The sequence below is a fragment of the Delphinus delphis genome, chromosome 9 (assembly GCF_949987515.2).
Source record: "Delphinus delphis chromosome 9, mDelDel1.2, whole genome shotgun sequence".
NCBI classification, from domain to species: domain Eukaryota; kingdom Metazoa; phylum Chordata; class Mammalia; order Artiodactyla; family Delphinidae; genus Delphinus; species Delphinus delphis.
Window position 1 is genome coordinate 104609708 of NC_082691.1, and position 18705 is coordinate 104628412.

Sequence of the window (18705 nt, forward strand, 5' to 3'; positions counted from 1 at the left end):
GGTGACATAATACCCAACATCCTCCATTTGCTAGTGGGTTTCTGATTAATCATGATTACCATACATTATCATACCATCAGATTTAATCATATCAGTGCATTCCCATCTGCAGCAGTAACAGGAGCAGCTAAGCACTGTGGTAACAGCTATTAAATATGGTGGTTATAAAATTCAGTGCCCTGTTGACTTGCTGTCCTGTCAGCAAGTGTTGTGTGCGTTGGGTGGAGAGAGGGTGGTGGGCATCCACACCAATAACTCGAAGGCCAGGGAATACTCATTGAGATCATAAAGTCCAGCCATTAAGTCACAGTGTAAAAACTGCATTGTAAAAGTGTGATGCACTATTTTGTTTCATTTTTGGCTAAGTAAAACTGTTACATTGAATTGAATACCTTTCATAAATCCTCCCAGATACATAGTGCCATTCATTGTATAGTAGACTTGAACTTTGAGTATGACTTGCCCATCTGTGATTTAATAACTCAGCCAATGAAATGTTGACAATAACACAAAGTTTCAAAGTCTTAGAACTCCTTCCATGCCAAGAAAATCTCTGTCCTGTTTTTACTGATTTGTCCTGCAAAGCACACCAATTTTTTTTTAATGTTTATTTTTCCAGGAGTCCTTGAAGATCCATAGTTCTGTTTAAACTTTGAAAGTGGCCCTATTTTATTTGAAAGCACCTGAAAGCACTTCTTCCAAAAGATGTGAATTTTTTTAAACTTTAAAAATTTTGTCCTTTTGATGTACACTCTGATTTTTAACAAATACATACGGTTGTGTAATCACTACAATTAAGATAGAGAACAGTTCCGTCTCCCCAGAAGACTTCCTTGTGCTGCCCCTTTGTAGGCAGCCCCTTTCCCCACCCCAGCCCCTGGCAACCAGTGATCTGCTTTCTGCTCCTCAAATTGTGGCGCATGAATGGAACCACATGGCATGCTTCATTTCGAGCCTGGCCTCGTGCTCCCAGCACAGTGTATTTGAGGCTAGACCATCCCTTTTGTCGCCCTTGCCAGTGGTTTGTCCTTTCTTATTGACCAGCATTATTCCATTGTGCACATATAGCCCAGTTTGTCTGCCCAGTCACCATTTGGACATTGGAATTTTTTCTGGTCATAGTTGTCAGTGAATAGTTGGGAGGTGGGGATTGTGGGTCATACGGTAGGTATATTGAGATGAGAATTTTGAGACAGACTGTGCTTTCAGTCGATAGAGCTGATACCGCTGCTTTGCTTTCTTAGTCCTTCATTGAATGAGGAAATACCATCTTCCTAGAGCATATACTATTGACGACCAGTGGGAAATGAAGAACATTTTTGAGTGATTACAATATTCCAGATTTTGCTCAAAGCTTGTGTTCAACAACCTCATGAAGGTACCATTTTCTCCACTTTACAGATAGGGAAACTTTGAGTCTTGGAAAGATGAAATCGCTCAAGTTCACATAGCTGGGTGCAGGAGGTAGGATTTGAAGCAAGGCGACCTGAGTCTCTTAATCGTGCTGAACCTTCTCCCTTTTTCTCTGAATATTAAAATGCACCTCAGTAAACTGGGTAAAAATAATTGGATCTGGTAAGATGCATCATAACTTTAAGATTGTGGCTGTCAGGAGTGCTGAGGTGGAGAAGTTTACCACGGTAGGGCCTGACGTTGGGTGAGCTTGTTTCCGGAGGGGAGTGGCGGGGGGCGAGGTATAGGGATAAAATGTTGTTTGATTTATGAAAAAGTGTAAACAGTCTTCAGTAGGTTCATCAGAAACAGTATTTTGTACTAAAGTAACAGTGTTATAACTTGCAGTGCCTGCTCTAGCTTCACCGCTTGAACCAGTAACCTTAAATACCCTAGCGTATTTAAGTTCATGTGGTGTCCTCCTCTCTCCCCCACCACCTCCAGTGTGAAACCTAGCGCTTGCTGCTGGGTATATGGTGCTTCAGAATGTTAAGAATGCGTCTGCAAATACACAAGTACCTTCTAGGAAAATGAATGTAGGTATTTAAACAAGGCATAACCTGAAAGAAAAAAATCTATGGAAAATACTGAAATAAGAGGATTAACGTTGTGACAACGGGCTGTAATTCTAATTACGTCGGGGGTCACTAGTGGTCTTGATTCTTTGCACTTAACCCATCATTTAATCAGAATTAACTGAGAGGCATTCTCAAGTGTCTGTTGGTTTCTTATATAGTTCTTCGCATTTTAAGTGAGATTAATAAACGAAAACATGTTGTAGCGGAGGCTGTAATCTCTTGAAAGATTCATGAAGTTTCAATGACATTGTTAAGGTGTTCAATTAGTCTCATTAAAATATACCAACTGACCCTTCAGGGAAGCTGATAAGTCACATAATAGCTGTTAGAGCCTCTTTATTCTTTGCATTATACGATTAACTTTGTGCTAAGCAATTTATGCAAAGTTTTCATCTTTCTTTTTCTGTAACTGAAGTTATCAGTTCTTCCTGAATAGGATTAACATAGATAACATCACATAATTAACAAGAGATGCAAAAAAGAAAGTACAATTTGTATAAGAATTATATGGGAGAATGATAATTTCTTACCTTGGACCTTTAAAGGGATAAAGCAAAAAAAAGCAAAACAGAGCAGTTATTTGAAAGGATTATGCTAGCTTTTTCTTTCAAAAGGCAGAATTACGGTAGTCCTAAAAGTTCTGTTAAGTGAGGTATTTACAGCTCACTAACAGTCTTAAAATAGGTCTTCATTTTCTAGAGCGAGTTGGTCATTTATTATCCTTTCTACTTGTGAAATGGCAGGTGCTATTACATGAATGATCGCATCAAGAGAATTTAGGTAGTGAACGCCAGACTCAGGAACGGCCGTTTATTCAGCATCACCTGAGGACAGGCTGGCCGCAGCGGAAGCAGTGCGCGAGGGGAGAAAGAGCATTTATAGACCACAAGTCAGTGTAACTTTGGATAGTTGTTTAACTCTGTAAACCTGAGTTTCTTCATCCCTCAAAGGAAAGGTTACTGGTTCTGCCTGATTCTTGCACTGTATTTATGAAGGAAACTTGGTTTATCAGTCAGGATGTGAATGAGGCTGCAGGTAACGCAAAACTCAGTTAACAGGGAGTTAACAAACTGAGTGTCATATTCTTTGCATAAAAATAAAGTTCTTCTGGGTGGGTATAGCAGTTCTGTGTTGTTACCAGAGATCCGTTTTTTTCCCCTACCCAAGTTTCAGGCTGAAAGAGGAGGAGGGTCAGGCAGCCCCTAGTGAGCCTTCCCGGAGCCCCTGTCCAGCTGTGCCAGCTCGCCTTGTCCCAGGCTGGGGTCGGTGGTCTTCTAGCTGGGCACAGTGTTGTCCTTCCGTTACTAAGGAAGAAGTGAGAACATATACTAGATAAGCAATGGGAAGTCTTTTCCATGTGGCTAAAACTTGTGGTCAGAACTTAAGTTGTGTAAATCGAGAAAAAGAAAGTGACATCTGTGTTCCAAACAGAACAGAAGACAATGAGGAAAAATGGTACTGTGAGCTTAATGATACCTCCTATCTGTTAAGTGTTTACTTCATAAAGCCAATACTGACAGCAGTCAGCAAGCGGCTTCTAGGACCTTAAAGCGGAAAATTTTTCAGTTTGTTTACATATTCAAGACTCTCAAGTTCTGTTATCCATTGAGGCAAATGGAGGCAACTAGGGGCCCGCTTATCTTCCCAGATGGTTTCTCCCTAGTGTCCGGCACGGTCTGACATCGCCAGAGAAGTAGCCGTTGTCACTGTGGTTTATTTCATGTATCAGCCATTGTCTTTCTTTCGGAATAATACCGTGTATTATCTGCCCTCTTCTTTCTAATCCTCTTACGTAGGCATTTGCCCTCTTGGAAGCGGGCTTCTTCCTCGTTGGATACGCTGCGTTTATCATTAAAGCTGTCTCTTTGCCAGTGCCGGCCTCCCTCATTTGTACACCTCAGGGTGGCTTTCAGCTTCTTGGGGGCCTGCGGGTTAGCTGCCGTGATCTTAGCTGGCACCCGCTGCCTTCCACCTGGCTGTCCCAGGTTCCCACACCTTGCTAGTGTCACTTAGTTTCAAGGTTAAGCCCACAAAACCCCTCTTTTTCCATTCTTATTCTATTGAGCCAACTTCCAAAGCCAGAACTTTCCTTGTTTCCTCAGCTTGAGTCAGCTGTTTCTTCCTAAGCTGTAGATAGCACCTCTGGTCCTCCCTCCTTTATCAGTCTCTCAGGTTGATCAGATAAGAGCTGCTCATTTGTATTAGCCATTCAGGCCAGTGGAACGTCCATGGCTGTCCGACTTGACTGGATTTAGTATTTAGCTGGTTTTCTTAACTCTAAAGCGCGCACACACTCTCACGCACTTACATACACATATGTGATTGTAAGACACTGAGACAGATAAGGGGGTGTGAAAGTAAGGCCCTGCCGCTTGCTGCTCGCGGCAAGCAGTAGATAGCACGGTGGGTCCGAGTTCCCTGCTCTGGCCATAGGTGACCTGTGCTTTCTAACCTTGTGCTTTGTGCAGGTGATTTAAGTGCTCAAAAGATTTCTGTGAGCACAATAGCTCCCTCGTAGGGCTGTTGGCAGGATTGAGGGAGATAGCAGAGGCGCTCTCTGCAGAATTGGCAGCAGCAGCAGCAGTGTGGGTTGAGCCTTAGGTGGGCAGCAGCAGGGCCCGGGAGGGGCATTTGGGGTGCCCAGGACTAGGTAAGGGCGCAGGGGATGCAGGACAGGAAGGAGGCGGAGCCCCCAGGGTAAGGTGTGGTTTCAGGTGAAAGTCCCCAGCCCTGGCCTGATCCCCAGAGGGTAGGGCTTTGGGGCGTAAGTTGTCCATCCTGGGGCAGAGGGCAGAGTGCGTGGCCATGTCAGGCAGTCCTTGGCGAAGGACGGCATCTGCAGCACCTGGGGCATGTGGTGCTGGCCCAGTGAAGGAGACTCGGCGATGGCCCCAGAGCGTCCAGCGTGGGAGTGTCAGCCAGAGTGGACTGACTTCACAGCGCCACCGGGATGCCTATTTCTTGCTCAGATCACCCTCTGGGCATCTTCCTCTGGCCCTCAGGGGCCTCTCGCTCCACCCTCTGGCAGGTGGGGAAAGAGGGAAGATTATTCACGGGAGGTTGTCTTTCAGTGACCGGGCCTGGAACCAGCCCACATCACTTCTGCTCACACGCCATCTGCCAGGAACTTGGTCATGAGGCCGTATTGGCTTCATTCATGTTACAGGTGCATTGTTCTTCAGTTGGATCTACAGGCAAGGTGGGGACACTGGCCTGGGCTGTGTTCCTTAACAGCAGTGCTGGAAGTATACCCTACCCACTCTCCACTTCAGTTTCATTCTTCAGGGAACAGCCCTCTTCTCTACAATTAGGGACGTGGTCATACGGTGAGGATGAGAGTCTCCAGGTTCATGTCACCTTTCCTGTCTAATTATATTACGTCATTACAGGACAAGTTGCAGCAAATTCCCTCCTACAGTCATTAGGTTGCAGAGTCCGGCTCTGTCGGTCTTGCCTGCTCCCTGGTGCTGCTGCCCTGTCTGTGCTCCGAGTCCGCTCGGCTCGTGGCCTTGGGGCTGGTCGCTGGTGCCCTGGGCAGCACAGTCCACCCTCCTCTGCTTGCTTCCTGGGGCTTTCAGCCGCTGCCTGACCGTGTGCTTCCTGGGCAGCCGGTTGCTGGGCGTGCTGTGGCATTCTCCATTAGATGTGGGGCCTGGCTCCCCTCACCTTGGAGTACGGCAGTTCATCCATGCCTTACGTGTTATGGGCGTCTTTGTGCCCAGCTGTGTGCCGAGCGTGGAAGTGCACTGGTGAATGAAGCAGTCGTGGTCTCGGCCCTCATGGCTCTGTGGGTGAAGGGTAGAGAGAGGCGGGGGTGGACTTGAGGGAGATTTAGGAGGTAAAATTACTAGGACTTGGTAATACCTGTTCTGTGAAGGCTTTCTGGTTTGAACTCAGAATGAGAGCACAGGAAGGAGACCTGTGCTGATTTGTCTTTCACCTTACAAGGAAACACGTTAATTGTCAGAAGCTGATATATTTATTAATTGTAACTATATTATAATTATATCAATATAATATACTATATATTATATAATAGAGGGTCATTTGGAAGTAGGAATAAAGTTCTAGTTAAATATTACTGATGGAGAAAGAATTCCGGGGCTTTGTTCAGTATTGCTGACACTTGAATGCCTGTGTATATGCAGTTAGCACATGGATGATTAGTAAAAGGGAAGAAGGTTTGGGGAAGAGATGAAAATCGTAATATTAAAATTCCAGAGGGGGCAAGATTTATGATCCCCATGTATCTTCAGTTTAATACCAAAAAATGTCTTTAGAAGTTAGGAATACTCAATATAATCTCCCAGGAAATCTGAAAGTGCTTAGAGACCCAAGAAGTAATGTACCTAGTTCTCAGGCAGCTTGAAATTATCAGTCTCTCTTTGAGTTTATTCTTGTAACTCAGTGACTTTTTTTTTCTAACTTTTAAAAAAAATTAATTTATTTTTGGCTATGTTGGGTCTTTGTTGCTGTGCACGGGCTTTCTCTAGTTGCAGCGAGCGGGAGCTACTCTTCGTTGCCGTGCACGGGCTTCTTGTTGCGGTGGCTTCTCTTGTTGCGGAGCATGCGTTCTAGGCGTGCAAGCTCAGTAGTTGTGGCTCGTGGGCTCCGTAGTTGTGGCTTGCAGGCTCTAGAGCGCAGGCCCAGTAGTTGTGGCGCGTGGGCTTAGTTGCTCCGCAGCATGTGGGATATTCCTGGACCAGAGCTTGAACCCGTGTCCCCTGCATTGGCAGGCGAATTCCTAACCACTGTGCCACCAGGGAAGCCCCCTACTTCCTTTTAGAAAAGGATGAAGGGGCTAAGGGGCGAATACTTTACCTGATCTCAGCCTGTGGCAAAGTAAAAATCAAAATTTATCAGACTTTCTACTTACAGTGGAGGGAAGGAAGCCAGTCTACTTTTCCACTTATATTTTGCCTTATCTGTAATGAGAAAACCTATCTTTGGGCGGACTTGAAATTAACTGTCTAATGGAAGGAGGAAAAGAAGGTTATAAAGAGCCCTGTTGCAGCAGCCACGTGACCAGTGCCGGTCAGAGCTTCATCAGCAGAGGGCGAGGCTTGTGGCACTAAAATGCACTCATGGAATTTACAAATAACTACAGATTTCAGAAGAAACCGAGTACTTTCCCAGCATGATGCGAGCCTGCTAAGAAAAGTGGTAATAAATATCGGGGCTTCACATGTTAAATAATGAAGAAAACTGTGTTTATTAGTCAAGACAGAAAAGTCAGGAAGCTTTTCCAGGCTTCTTCCAATTGTGAGCAGAATCAGGGAAGTAAGACAAAGAGAGTCTGTCACTCCCTGGCTTCCATGAAGCTGAGTGAAGGAGCAGTTCTGGAGTCATTCTTATGGGACTGAGTTCTGCCTTCTAGGTACTGGCAGTGCCGATGTCAACACTGTGCAAAACCCCATGTGTCCTGCAGTGACCCACACCGGACGGAAGTGGAAGTGGGCCGAGCTGGGGTGCAGGAGCAGTGCTGGACTGGGGCCTGTGATCACAGTGGTTCTGAACAACAGAGGTTAAGTTTTGCTTTACCCCTTATGGGAATCGGCGAAACGTTCGTAAGTTAGTAAAAGTTCCCACAATGAGTGATGCTGCTTGCTAGCTATTCATACAACACAGTACTGAAGGGCTAAGTGGAAATAGCCCCAAAGGACTTTCCCTCTTTCTCAGAAAATGCGTTTTACTCTTCCCGTCTTCCTTTCTCCCCGTGTCTGTCCTTTTTTGTCAACTTGTTAGCATAGTGGTGACTGATACAGCTAATGAGTTTATGAGTCCTGAAGTATGCTGACTGTAGTTCAGATTGAAAGCTTGTCAACAAATTAGTAGTGTATTTCAATTGCTGTTATAATTCAGCATACTGTTCCTATCTTTTAAGTGAAAAATCTGACCAAATGCAGTAATAGAATGAGAATTAAAATTTTTAACAAATAGACTGCTGCTAAAAATTAGCAACAAACACATGATTCATGCCAGAAAATTCTCTGTAGTTGTAGCTGAATGAAAGTGGAGGGGACAGAAAGGAAGCGAGAACGCAGAGAGCACTGTTGGCCCCGGGGGTGGGGGGCGGGGGGAGAGGGGAGGGGGGCTCCTGACGGGGGGGGGGTGGGTAGGAAGCATCTTACCTGGTAGGAGGGTGAGAGAGGGCAGGTCAGGAGGCTGAGGGACTAGAAGATGCTCAGAGAAGGGAGAATGTCCTGGGCAGTGGGAGGGCTGACCAGGAGGAGGGGAAACTGTGAGGGACCTTGCTGGGCCCATTAAGAGTAAATAGAAACTCGGCTTCCCTGGTGGCGCAGTGGTTAAGAATCTGCCTGCCAACACAGGGGACACGGGTTCGAGCCCTGGTCCGGGAAGATCCCACATGCCGCGGAGCAGCTAAGCCTGTGTGCCACAACTACTGAGCCTGCGCTCTAGGGCCCGTGCGCCACAACTGCTGAAGCCTGCGAGCCTAGAGCCTCTGCTCTGCAACAGGAGAAGCCACTGCAATGAGAAGCCCGCGCAGCGCAACGAAGAGCGTAGCCCCCAGAGAAAGCCAGCGCGCAGCAACGAAGACCCAACACATCCAAAAATAAATACATAAATAAATAAATATTTTTTAAAAAAGAGTAAATAGAAACTTAGAGTGAGTCTGATTCAGCATACGGAGAGTATCACCCAGCAGTACTCAGCATCCCGTAGAGAAGCGGGGCGCTGGGGCCCACGTGCATGCAGGGTCTCCTGAAACAGTGTGGCTGCAGGACGGACGGGTCGGTGAGAGAGTGAAGGAGGGACAGGAGAAAATGAAGTTTGTATAATGCGAGCTTACGAGAGGGCTCACGTTTTGGCTGAAACAGAAGTATAGAGTGAACATTTCCTGAAGAAATCAGTAGTATATGGAAGTTTGTGTGGGATGTGATGGTTTCCAGAATTCACGTTCTAGACGATCATGTTCATATCTAAGTCAGGGGAAAGTATGGTTTTTAAAATCCCCAAATTTAGTCTTTTTTTTTTTGCGGTATGCGGGCCTCTCACTGTTGCGGCCTCTCCCGTTGCGGAGCACAGGCTCCGGATGCGCAGGCTCAGCGGCCATGGCTCACGGGCCCAGCCGCTCCGCGGCATGTGGGATCTTCCCGGACTGGGGCACGAACCCGCGTCCTCTGCATCGGCAGGCGGACTCTCAACCACTGCGCCACCAGGGAAGCCCAACCAGATTTAGTCATTTTGACAAGGTTTATACCATATGGGATGAAATTTCCCCTACCTCATTTTAACTTGTTTTTCTTGGGTATTGAAATCTGTGATTAAAAAACAAAGAATGGTGTCACCTTGGACACATTATTTAATGGCCTAAGTTTCGATTTCCTTGGCTGTGAAGTAAGACACCGCCCCCCCACCCCCACCCCCGATGTCACTGTGCTGTGCGTTCATGAGCTCAGGTGGTCAGGGGCTCTGCACAGGGCCTGGCGGGCAGTGCGTGAGCCACAGGTGGGGGAAGCTGCTGCCGTCACGCCTGGGTCCTCATTATTTCTTACTGTGAAGCAGATGCTCACGCTGGCTTCACAAGGTTACTTGTGTGAATTACGTGCCAGTTGCTGCCGGCGTTATCCGCTGTGCGGTGGAAGTGTGTCAGGAGCGTGGGCTTGCACACACACAGGCTGAGAATCCTTGTGAGTAGAAAGGATCATCTCCCGCTCTGGTTGACGGTGCCCAGACCTGAGCCTTGGTTCAGGCTTCGGCCTGGGTTCTTACGCGGGTCCCGAGTCTCTCACCAAGCTCCCCCAGGGCTGTCAGACCAGCCAGAGAAGCAAGAGAATTGACACTGAATCCAGGTGACTACACCAAGTAAGCACCCACTGAGTCCCAGCCCCTGCATTTCACCAAGCCATCATCCCCCAGGTCTCCCTGTCCTGCCTGGCGCCGTCCTGATGCCACCCCGTGCCCAGCTCAGCAGACGGACCTGCAGGTTGCTGGTTGCTCCAGCGGTGGCCCAGGTTCACAACTCGGTCTTTCAGCTTGCCGCCTGATTCTCAGAACACGGACGGGCCTGAAGTCCTTTCCTGGTGCAGCAGTCCCCCTGCTGTGGGGCAGTTCCATACCCAAGGGGCTTTTCTGAGGCTTCGTGGTGCCGTTCGCTCCCTGGCTGGGATCTACCCCACCAAACCCGTATCCAGGCAAACCCTGCCCTAGTGACCTGATGCAGGCTAACATACACCTGCTTGTAAGTGATCGCAGCTCAGGTATTTGAAGAGAGCTATCGTTTCTTAATACACTTTAAAGGCTGAAAATGTTTTCTGTCTTCAAGTAGGTGTTAATATTTTACTATTTGTAAGCTAAAGCCTCATGAAAAATACATCTATTTCATTTTTAAAAGATTTTAAATTTCAGTGATTTCTTTTACCTTCTACATCCCATAGCTTGTTTTAGGCTGTGGTGATATTAATGAATCTTATCTGTCCCTTCTGTATTTATCTATTTGAAACTCCTTCTTGGTGTTCCCCCCTCCAGAAGAGGGACAGTCAGGTGTACATCAAATTAGTTTAAGGAAACAAGCCGTATAGCTGAAACCGGGTTTACTTAGGTGAACGCTGCTAATTTATGTGGGCAAATTGCACGGATTGGGGGCAGCGCGGCCAGTCAAAGCTTGCCACAACCCAGAGGGCAGACAAGTTTCCCTTTTATTTTCTGGGCCACTCCACGAAAAATGGTTTAAACATTAAAAAAGAAAAGACTGGGGACTTCTCCGGCAGTCCAGTGGTTGAGAATCCATGCTTCCACTGCAGGGGGCACGGGTTCGATCCCTGGTCAGGGAACTAAGATCCCACGTGGCACAGCCAACAACAACAAAAAAAGTGACTGAACCTTGATTGCTAATTGGTTATCATCCAGAAAGTTTTGAAATATGTGTATACATGAGGGAAAAGGCCTGTAAAACTATACACAGGATACTAATGCTATATTTTATAAAGAAATACTTCATTAATAAATGTTCTTTTTAAGTTACCTGGCAAAATATCCATGCAAACGCACACCACGTGTTTCATCGGCTTCACATAAAAATAAGAGTAGTTTCAAAACGAGGAAAGAACGCGGCAGTGAAAGACAGAAGGCAAGTCCATCGAAACTCCTAGTGCAGATGTGATCAGTACCAATGTCGGATAGCCGATGCTGTTAGAAATGTGTTTTTCGAGCGTATTATTACCATAGTAAAAAGTAGTAAATATTGAAGAATATCCATATCAAAGCATCATATTAGTAAAGTCTCAAATAAACATCGCGATAAAATGTATGCATTTGTTAGGGGTCAAAAGCTTTTGGTTTAGTGTGAGTGTGTACAGTATGTATTCTCAGTTATAAATCCAACATTTCTCTGATGTTGTTTGCTTCAGTTGTATCTTAATTGATGCCTTTATCTAGAGTGAGAAGCGATGTTCCCTAATGTCAGATGTCAAACACTGGTGGGGTGAGAATACCCTTGATTTCACCTAAACTGGTAGACACAGACTACAAGCATTTAAGCTTTGCAACTTTCTGATCCATATGTTTCAGTACCATGTGTTTTTATGAAGATGTAACATTTGTGTGTAAATCTAATTTCGTTAATGTTATATAGCCAGTGGTCATATGGGTTTGTGGTGTTTATTGTGTTCATTTTGCATTATTCTTACAACACTGTAGATAGAGCAGACCTTTAAAGAGAGAAGGAAGGCAAATGTAATTTGCAGAAGCATTTTCAGTGTTATAATATGATGTCACATTTAGAAAGAACAGCTAATTCGTAATAAAATGACAGAAAAGTCATTAGAATTTTAAGTTCATGAGAAAGAAGTGTGGTTTTTGAAAGTTGAGAAATACTTCAAAGAATGGGGTGTTATTAAATGAATATTATTTTGATGATACAGTATGTATAATCAATGAATTTCTGGATAAAGAAGTGAAAAAAAGTTGTGAGGCTTTCTTAAGTAAATGTGGTGTTTTAAAAGAATCTCCATAAATGCTTGAAAGGCCAACTGAAAAATGAAGTAATTTTTCAAAATTGAGGTATAGTTGATTTACAATATTAGTTTCAGGTGTACAACGTAGTGATTCAAAATTTTTATAGATTATACTCCATTTAAAGTTACTATAAAATAGTGGCTAAAAAGTGAAGTAATTTGTCTTTGTAGAGTTCTACTGGTAACCTGCAGTTATGGAAAAACGGTAATCTGTTTTAAGAGTTCAGAATTTTTAGCCAATGGAATCTGACTGTATTATTTCTTTTGTAGCAATGTGGTTTCTTAAACATTTCACATTTTCCTGTTTCGTCAGCGATTGCTGATTTTTGTTATGGTAACATTCAGTTTCTTTTTCTTCTGTTGAAATAAAGCAACTTCATAGCTGTGGCTTATGGTTGTGTGAAAAAGGTAGCAAAGAATAGCATGTTTGAGAAGAGTGTCAGGAACACTGAAAGTAGACATTTAGTCTCTTGGATTAGTGGACAGGAAGCTCAGTAATTGCATGGATTTCAGTAAGCTTAAAACTAATATTCTTCTGGTTTTGTAGTGCTGTTAAAACATTGAATTAAGTTTTAGATGCTGCATTTTGACATTTGACTGTTTCACTGTGGCAGAATCACCTATTTTGTAACATGAGGTTATATATATATATGTGTGTGTGTGTGTATATACAGGGGTGGCGGCTTCAGGAGATAAGTTCCTTGACGTTTGCAGAGGAAAACTTAAAACATGTACACCTTTCTGAAAACTACCGTTCATTTTCCTGCCTTCCACCCTGTTTTCCTGCTGTGCTTCAGGGCCCTCCAGAGTTCCCACAGCACACACCTGGACCTGTTCCCAACAGCTTCAGCCAGCCCCCGCGGCTTCCTCTTCAGGACCAGTGGAGGGCCCCGCCGCCTCCCCAGGAGCGAGACCCTTTCTTCTTAGGAGGTAAAGGATGGCGCAGAGTAACAGAGCAAAGCCGCGTGGGGCGACGTGCCTGAACATGCTTATGTTTTAAACGGTATTTAGCTCCCAATAGGAGATTTTGTTAATAAGAGCGTCAGATTTTTGTCCCATAGCCCTTCTGCCTGTCATTTCAGATGCCAGAATTGGACATTATTGGTATCTGAAATGTGAAAATTTCATACAAAGGAGGAAATCATCTATAGAAAATGACTAATGAAGCAGTCTAGAAATAAGAGGCAAAATGTAGAATTCTTTTCAGACGTTCACACCCAACCTCTTGTAATTTTCGTCCATAGTAAGACAGTACATAAAACTGATTTCTGTGAAGTGTGTGTTCTGTGTGACCAGAGGGCAGTAACGTTGCAACGCCCTTCCGTTTCAGGTGAACCAAGGTTCCCGAGCCATCTCTTTCTGGAACAGCGAAGTCCCCCTCCCCCGCCACCTCCTCCCACGCTTCTTAGCAGTGGTCACCCTGTGCCCACTCCCAGCCCCTTACCATTCACCCAGCCTGGACCAGCGTTTAATCAGCAAGGACAGCAGCCTGTGTTCCCCAGAGAGAGGCCCGTGAGGCCAGCCCTCCAGCCGCCAGGGCCGGTGGGGATTCTGCACTTCAGCCAGCCAGGGTCCGCAGCAGCACGGCCCTTCATCCCTCCTCGACAGCCCTTCCTGCCTGGCCCTGGACAGCCCTTCCTGCCCGCCCACACACAGCCTAACCTTCAGGTAGGCGTCAGGGGCTGGTTTTGTGTTTCAGAATTCAAGTTAAAACCTTTCACATTTTTATTCTAGTCTGCCAAGATGTGGAGATTATTTAAAGAACGAGGGTATTCAACTTAAATGTGCTCTTTATTAAAGACAACTTCCTTAACAATATTGCTTATCTCCTTAATCGTAGGAGAAATGGAGAAAGTGATTGTCATTTTTTGGGAAATGAAAAAACTCAGTAGTAAGATTTTGTAAAGGATATACTATACATTGCTAATGAAATTAGGGCATGTTTTGATAATACCTTTGCTTATCATTGCAAGATTCTTAAAAGGTTAACAGGAAATAAGGTTCTTTGTCAAATTATGTTTCTGCAATATGTAGTGGGGGAAAAAAAGGGTTGCTGCTCCCTCATTATTTGAGAGATTTGAGTGCCCTCTGCTGGTGTTTTATGTTTCATCAGCTGCCTTGAGTCTGATACCTCTCTTACCCAGTATGTTTTTTCTTGTGTCTTAAGTTTCCTGTTAAGGTATGTAATGATGATGGGCTTGAACCGATTATTTAGAAACACATGGAATATGTACCTAAAGTAAGAACAGGAAAATGGTTATTATATAAGGTGTTACAGTAGGACAAAATGTTTTTTTCTTTTTATTAAAAAAGTATAATTTGGGAATTTCCTGGAGGTCCAGTAATTGGGACTCTGTGATTTCACTGCCGAGGGTGCGGGTTCAACCCCTGGTCGGGGAACTAAGATCCCACAAGCTGCTCTGCACAACCAAAATATATATAAATGTGTGTGTGTGTGTGTGTGTGTGTGTGTGTGTGTGTGTATATATAAATATATATACATAATACAATATAATGTAATATATATAATCACTGCATTGCAGAAATAAGTATAGATAGGAATTTGAAAAGGAAATGAAGTCATCCCACCATCTAGAGACAGTTACCACTAACATTTGGGTGCACATGTCTTTCAGTCTCTTTAGTGCTTGCATCCTCATCATGATGCTTTCTTTTCCCAGTTAACCTGTTATTACCACCTTCTCATGGTGATGAGTTCTCTTGCACCACGGCATTTGAAAACACTGCACAAGTTGACATTTTACGGCTGTCACTATTTCTGGCCATGTTTATTGGTTTCAGTCCTTGGGTATTGGAAACAGTGCTGCAGGAAACATCCTTGAGGTTGTGTTTGCTCGCATCCTTAGTTATTTCCTTAGGATAAATTCCTGGAATTTCAAGATCTAAAGGATTTAGGGCAAATATAAAATGCAGGGTAGTAGCTTTTGGCTTATCACTGCATTTAAGATAGCATCAGCTTCATCAACAAATCTAAAATGAAATTTTAGTGCCACTTGAAGCTTCTTTCTGGTGTTGGGGTTTTTAAGGAAATGGCTGAGTTGGAACACGAGCAGTACGTACATGATAAACTGTTGCTTCTCTCTTGTTGGCTTGGAAGGGGCCCCTGCACCCTCCTCTGCCCCCTCCCCCGCAGCCCCAGCAGCAGCCCCCGCTCCCGCCCCCGCTCCAGCCACCTTCGCAGCACCAGCCGCCGCCTCCGCCGCCGCCGCACCCGCACCCGCACCAGCACCACCACCTCTCTGTTCCTCCCCCGCCCCTGATGCCCGCGGCTCAGCCCCAGTTCAGGCCTCACATGCAGACGGGGCCGCCTCAGCCAAGCAGCAGTCGGACGCAGTGCCCCCAGCGCCAGGGGCTAAGGCATGTAAGTGTCCAGTTCCTCAGCTGTCTTCCGGGGGCACCTTTTATGTCGCGGGGCCTTGTGTGTCTAGATCCTCCTGTAGTGCGAGATGGCCTTAGTAATTGATGCATAACTTCAGAAAGTAGTTTTGGGTGATAATCATTCTGCCTTTGCCAGTGGCTGTCTGTCTCCGTGGGCAGTGAATGCACAAGTAAATGAATTCAGGAGGAGTTTCTTGAACATCCTTTGTTGTTGGGCAGTACTCTGGTTCCTGGGAATACAGCAGTGAATGAGAGAGACACATTTCCTGCCTTCATGGAGCTTATAGTTAATCGTGGGGGATGGACTGCATTGATCTGTGAGGTTACCTCTCGAGTACCATCGGCAGATGTGCGGCTTGTCGTGCATTGAAAGAGACTGGGAGATGTGTGTCGCTTTAAAAGTCAAAGACTAGTCACGGTTACTGTCTTACCCTCCATTAAATAACTAACTGCGTAAAGAGGCTCAGGGTTAGAGTTCCAGGCTGTAAGGTGAGATAGTTGGGTTTTCCCTTTAATACTGGTCCTTTTGACCTTGAGCTTCAAGCATGTCACTTAGCTGCTTTTAATCTCAGTTTTTTCATACCCGCCTCTTTGTTTCTTAAAGTAACATTGAGACTAAAATGATGTAAGAAGTGAGAAAGGATTTCTAGATCTGGAAAGAGGGTGCTTTGTAACCTGGGCTTCCTTTTGTAAGAACAGGGGCAGACGACACCCCCAGTCTTGAGCTGAGCAGCCGTGGAATGCAGTCCTCCCCCAGCCATCTCACAGATCTCCACACTCCTCTAGGCGCTGGGTCTCTGTTAAGGATCCTCAGGGTGAACATGACCTGACTGTCTCCTCCCCGATGAGAGCGATGGGCATCTTCCTCCTTTTTCTTAGGGCACTAACTTAATGCTTCGTTCTTTGTTTGTTCTACCTTCAATTTAGGGGACCCATTGACAGTGGTGGTGCCATTAACCCAGCTGACTCCTTGTGCGGGAGTCCTTGTTGCACTGCTGATTCTGTTAAAAATGTTTGTCCCCACCCTGTAAGTCACCTGGTGTAATATCATAAAGAGGAGCCTGTCTGTGGGCAGGTATGGCACCTTTCCCAGCCCCAGTCCTTAGCAGTAAGGGTATGTTACTATGTAGAGCAGAAAGCATTTATGCAGGGAAAAAATGTTTACCAACAGGAAGGTGTCTGCCCCCCAAAGGAGAAGTCACGTATTCAGTTAGAATGATTTTTAAAAATATTTTAATCTAATGTGCCTTTTTATGTTTCTTCTCCCAAGTTTCCAGTTGTAATTAGAATTTCTTTCTTCTTGTGATGATAGAACACAACTTCTCAGAATGTAACCAAACGACCAATGCAGCAAATGCAGCCAACTGCTCCAAGAAACAGTAATTTGCGTGAATTACCAATAGCACCATCACATGTTATAGAAGTGAGTAACAGTCGCTGCTCCTCCGCACCAGCCGGGGCTCAAGTAAAGCCTATTATCAGCACGTCACCGCCCACGAGGCCCGGGGTGGGGCCCAGGACTGCGCAGGGGAAGGCTGATGTGAAAGTCAAGCCAGTCAGCCCTGTGGGCCGGCCTAAAGAGGAAGCAAAAACAGAACCAGAGGTAGGACTTTTCTTTTTCTAATTAAAAAATAATGTTTGGTTTCAAACAGGGAGACCTTATAATCAAGGTCTGTACCTCTTATCTCGGTTCACTCTCACCCAGTGAGTTCTTCACAAAATCATCCCACCTTCTTTTAACCTAACAGCCATATTCATATAAGATACACTTTCATTCTCACTGGTACTAGATCAGATTGTATTCATGTATTTATACAGTTATAGCTGTGTGTTACAGAATCTGTGTATATCAGGGATCTTAACCAACTGTTTCTCTGAAGGGCCCAGATAACAAATATTTTAGGTTTTATAGTCCAAATTGTCTCTCAGAATTACTCAACTCTGCTGTTTTATCACAAAAGCAAACATAGACAGTCTTACATCGATGGGCATGGCTGTGTTCTGGTAGCACTTTATGACAAAGTCAAGCGTTGGGCTGGATGGGCTCATGGGCCATAGTTAGCTGACCCCTTACATTTACTCTTATGTTCCTGTGGCTTTTCTGGTTTTACACTGTGAACTTCTAGAAGGTAGGACCAGTTTAGACCTTTAAATAAGATGGGGAGGGGTGTTTTGTTCTGAATTGTGTATATTATTGCTGATTTCTAAATAGGTATAAATGTTGTAAGAATAAATAATAAATGCAAGTCAGTATTCTACATGATTTCCAATTGAGATGTTATTTGTACCTTTGTTTAGTTTTGGCCACTTGATTATGTTTTGCTTAGAGGCAGTTCAGTGTTAATGCAGTATTAGTCACAAACTTTCACATTTTTAAAAAAAATTTCTTTACGTCAGTAAAATTTATGCCTGAGACAAACCCCTTGAGGCCCTTGGTCTCCTGTAAAAGAAGTGAATGCGCTTGTCTAATGCTTCCCTGAAGTCAGGATTCCATTGCGGGCTGTTCCCTGGAATTATAGATACAAAAGTTGGGCAGTATCTGTATAATGTAGGTTCTGATGAAGCATAGGCATCTAGTGTAGCACAGGTTAGAACACGCCCTTGGAATGGTCCGCTGTCGCTAGCAGTGCGGCTCTGAGCCAGTTCCTTCACTTATTCCAAGCCTCAGTTTCCTTAACTATTGGGTGTATGTGCCTGAGACGTGGCAAGAGACCAGTACGTGGAAGTTACGTTAATAATAATATATATAATGTAATAAGTAAGTATATCTATTAACTTCATAAAATAATGGCACAAAGTTTCCTTAGATGAGAATATAAGCCCTTAATCATAATAAAAACAAGCGTTAACTGTCTTTTGCCTTTCAATCAATTAAAGTGCGGGGGTGTGTGTGTCAGATTTTCTTCTAATAAATTATTATAGCAGCTGTAATGTAATGTTTCCAAGTCAGAAATGTAAGTATAAAGTGAAAATACTGAGTTAACGTTTAATAACATCTTATTAGAAGAAGGGTGACATTTCGGTTTTAAAATCAGTATATGAAAAAATCATGTAGATTTACAGACGGGATTGGGATAGTTTATAAAAAGAAATCATTGCTAAAAATTTTATCCTGCTTTTAGTTTATATAGCTAGCTCCTGACTCATGTGTGTAAATGGATTTGGCTCAAAAATGAAGTCACATATACTTTTGTAGTAACAGTGGCTAAATAAAAAGAGAAAAGTGACTTTTTAGGCATACCACTAGCCACGTTTGTCCCTTTCATAATAGTTGAGTTAATAAGCAGGCTTCTGAAGAA

General features: G+C 44.5%; 1 protein-coding gene across 5 annotated transcripts in view; it reads left to right on the top strand.

Annotated features, from left to right (window-relative positions):
- The window catches only part of RBM33 (RNA binding motif protein 33), a 114316-nt gene that overhangs the window by 63989 nt on the left and 31622 nt on the right, over positions 1-18705 (top strand). For all 5 annotated transcript variants that reach the window (XR_009520706.1, XM_060021188.1, XM_060021189.1 and 2 more), the window contains 4 exons: positions 12805-12937; positions 13338-13675; positions 15126-15389; positions 16719-17009. Coding sequence is in view for 4 of the 5 variants with exons in the window: in XM_060021188.1 (XP_059877171.1) it covers positions 12805-12937; positions 13338-13675; positions 15126-15389; positions 16719-17009 (1026 nt within the window). In the remaining variant the exon portion in view is untranslated. The remainder of the gene's footprint in view (positions 1-12804; positions 12938-13337; positions 13676-15125; positions 15390-16718; positions 17010-18705) is intronic.